General features: G+C 31.6%; 1 protein-coding gene across 1 annotated transcript; it reads left to right on the forward strand.

Annotated features, from left to right (window-relative positions):
• Positions 1-1,207: 1,207 nt before the first annotated feature.
• LOC111003791 (glutathione S-transferase) lies at positions 1,208-3,204 on the forward strand. The gene is made up of 4 exons (XM_022274475.2): positions 1,208-1,386; positions 1,847-2,014; positions 2,286-2,425; positions 3,011-3,204. The coding sequence occupies exons 1-4, from the start codon at positions 1,251-1,253 to the stop codon at positions 3,176-3,178; spliced, it is 612 nt and encodes a 203-aa protein (XP_022130167.2). The 5' UTR covers positions 1,208-1,250; the 3' UTR covers positions 3,179-3,204.
• The last annotated feature ends 411 nt before the right edge of the window (positions 3,205-3,615 follow it).

Consider the following 3,615-nt stretch of genomic DNA (forward strand, 5'->3'; position numbering starts at 1 on the left):
AATAAACATTTTTAAACAGCTTTTCTTTAATACATTTCTTAAATTTATTAAAAGGCAGAGATAAAAGAGATAGAGAGAAAAATTCCCTTTTCCCAAAAAGAATTACTAACTTTAGTATAGATATATATAGTTTACTTACTAGTTACTTTACTATAGATATATATAGATATAGGTAGTCAATTAGGGGGAAATTGCAGCCTGCGTTTGTTCCGAGTATTGACATTGTGCGTATGTTCTATTCTAGTATACTTATCACTATTTTTGTATACATACATAATATTTTCATAAATATATTGCGAGGGGGTAAGGTATTTAACCACAATAGTTTTACTAGTTTTCATCTAATATTTTGGCATATCTGGCAAAGCTACATCAAATTTAATACGTTACTCTGGCTAATACTTTATCAAATTTTTCTGAAATAGTTTATTCTTAAGCGTTATGACGCCTGTATTTAAATTCCCATAACTACTTAACATAGTATCGGGCAGGCGCGCCTTGGATATGTTTTATTGACGACTAACATATGACGTATGGAGGTACGGCTCATATATTAACATCCATACATTTTCCATACAAATCATTTTTCTATATTTCTATATACGAATTAACAATTTTTGTTTTGCCGGATATCGAACTAAGGAACCTTCTCGTGGAATCACGTGTCTGCATCGACGTCCCTGCTACAAGACTGCTGTTCCCTAAGGAAAATAAAGCAATCTATACAAACTTTAGCCATAACATGTACATTGGAATTATTGAAATAAAATATTGTTGACAATATTATAGAAGCTGATTAATCTTGAAGGTCACATAAACAAAGATATGTAAGCAAAAATTCATTTAATACATTTAGTGTTCCGTATATATATAATTATATCGTGGAGAATTTCCATTGATAAATATTTCTATAACACAAATATTTGTATTTGTAATTGCATGAAACTGCCAAAATAAAAATATGCGCAACCTATATTTTATAAATGTGTAGAGGAAAATAGGATTACACATTGTACAAAAGCTCGTCGTTGGCGCAGAATGTTTGCATTTTCATTCTTTATTTTTCTTTAAATGTAGCTGGTAGTAATTTTGGTGTTAATATACATAGAGATACAATCTTAACAGTATTAGTAATTTTACGTAACCCTAATTTGCTCAACTGATACCATGTTAACTCACAACAAATTCGTATATAAAAATAGCGAGTCGAAAATTATTTTTATTGTATCACAAGTGCAAGCAACTGCAACATGGCTCGTAAACTCCACTACTTCAACGTGAACGGACTCGGTGAGCCAATAAGGTACATCTTGCACTACGCTGGACAGAAGTTCGAAGATGTCCAATACGATGTAAAGAAATGGCCAATTCCCCATGTTAAGGACTGTGAGTATCGACCGTTGTTTATATATCTACAAAATAATTAACGCTGAGATACTACGTATTTGCGTGTTGTTCTCACGAGTATGTAAATGCGTGCTCCTATTTCACCATGCCTCCTGCTGATAATGGACAAATCTTTGTTTTTAATTTATTTTATTATTCTTTATTACTCAAGATGCCATATGGAACATGGTGTAATGTTTGCAGCTCCTTACAAACATTGTTTAAAAAAAATTTGGCGATTAAAAAGAGTGGCGGAGATTTTATTGCCAGTTCTTCTCTTCCGTTCTACGCCCTTGATCTTGAACTGGCAGTAAATGTAAAATTAGAATCATTTAATGTATATTTCTTTTTTTTGACGTTCATAAGTTCTATGATTATGTTATGACTATGATAAGTCATCAGTCAAGTACAACGAAAAATTACTTTTACTTATTTATTTATAATTTATTAATGTTAACAGTCCTTCCATACGGTCAACTGCCCTTGTATGAAGAGGGAGGTAAAACCTTGAACCAGTCCTTGGCCATCGCTCGTTACATCGCCAGCCAGGTCCATCTTCTACCTACTGACGCCTGGGAACAGGCTGAGATCGACGCAGTCGCGCTCAACATCTACGACTACTGGTCAAGTAAGTGACACAGAAAGAATTCAGTATGCATATAAAATAAGTAATTTGAGGGCTCTATATTACAGTAAGGTCGTATTCAAATCCTACCTACTATACCATATTACCACCTGTGCATATCGATTTATCTTTCTATGTGCAATTAACACTTGCTCGTACAGTGTTGGTGACGATATGCACAGAAGGCTGATGACATGATTGTCTTTTGATTTCAAGGAAGAGATACAGTTTATTTTAGCACAAACTTGTCTTAACAATTCCATTTTTATTACAGAGGTTGTTACTTACATCAAGGAGACTGACCCCGTGAAGAAGGCAGCATACAAGAAGGAAATCTTAGAAGAATTCATCAACTTCTACTTCAGCAGATTCGAGAAAGAGTTGAAGAAGAACAATGGATTCTTCGGAAAGAAGGTATTTATTGACTAAGCTTTTAAGTTTTTTTTCTTTTTTTTTTAGATTATTAATATATAAGTATATAAATATATATTTACTATATTTTATGTACATTGTAAATACACAACACTAACAAAAAGGCAAAGTAATCTTATACAAAAGAATATATGAGTTACGGAATATACCATAGATCATAATTTTACGCTCTGACATAATTTTAACTTTAGTACATACTGTGTATATACCTACATACTATGTTACTACTTTACTTTACTAGCGCAGCTATCGATTATCCAACATTCATTATTAATTTTAAATTGGTATTATTTATAGTTACACTATACATTAATGTCAAATCTGTCACATATTATCAAAAATTACTACAGATCAGTTAATAATATAGCAATGACACAGGCCTAGATTTTATATCAATATTATGTTATTTAAAAAAATATGGACAAGGGATGCCGACGCTCACTTAATGCCAAAAGGCTGGCGAGTGCGTTGCCGGCCTTTCAACTGCCGTTTATGTTGTATATGAAACTTCTATCTACAGATGAATTTATTCCACTATTTTAAAAGACCATATATCTATTCTTTCAGTTAACCTGGGTTGACTTCGTCTTAGTGGGTATCGTTGAAGCTACAAACCTATTCCTGGGTATTGAGGTCCAGAAACAATTCCCGACAGTGCAAACCCTTGTCACAAAGGTACGCTCTCTGCCTGGAGTTAAGGAGTACATCGCTAAGAGAACTCCATACCAAATCTAATTCATTTAATAAATTATTTATTTGAATATTAGTTTTTTTTTATTTATATCACAAAATTTTAAGTAATAGTAAGATCATATGACCCACAAAAAATATATAACATAGGATTAAAGATTTTATATATGAACATAATTCGTCCAATACACTATATACGTTACCCCATAAAATTCGATAAAGTAGTCTATGTTTAAAAATAAAAATTGACGTAAAATAAAATAGATATTATATCATAACATAATCTAAAAGGCCTAAGTAGCTAGTTATTTACAAAATAGTTTTGAGTATATGCCCAACTAATTTACACAGACAAGAATTTATACAAGCAATTTCTCAATTAACGTGTTGAAGACATTTTTTTTCATAATATGTGAAAATATATGAATATAAAATATGAATGTGTGGGTTAAATTGCTTTATCTTTAGTTTATACTACTGAT

The sequence above is a fragment of the Pieris rapae genome, chromosome 17 (genome assembly GCF_905147795.1).
Source record: "Pieris rapae chromosome 17, ilPieRapa1.1, whole genome shotgun sequence".
In the NCBI taxonomy this organism is placed as follows: domain Eukaryota; kingdom Metazoa; phylum Arthropoda; class Insecta; order Lepidoptera; family Pieridae; genus Pieris; species Pieris rapae.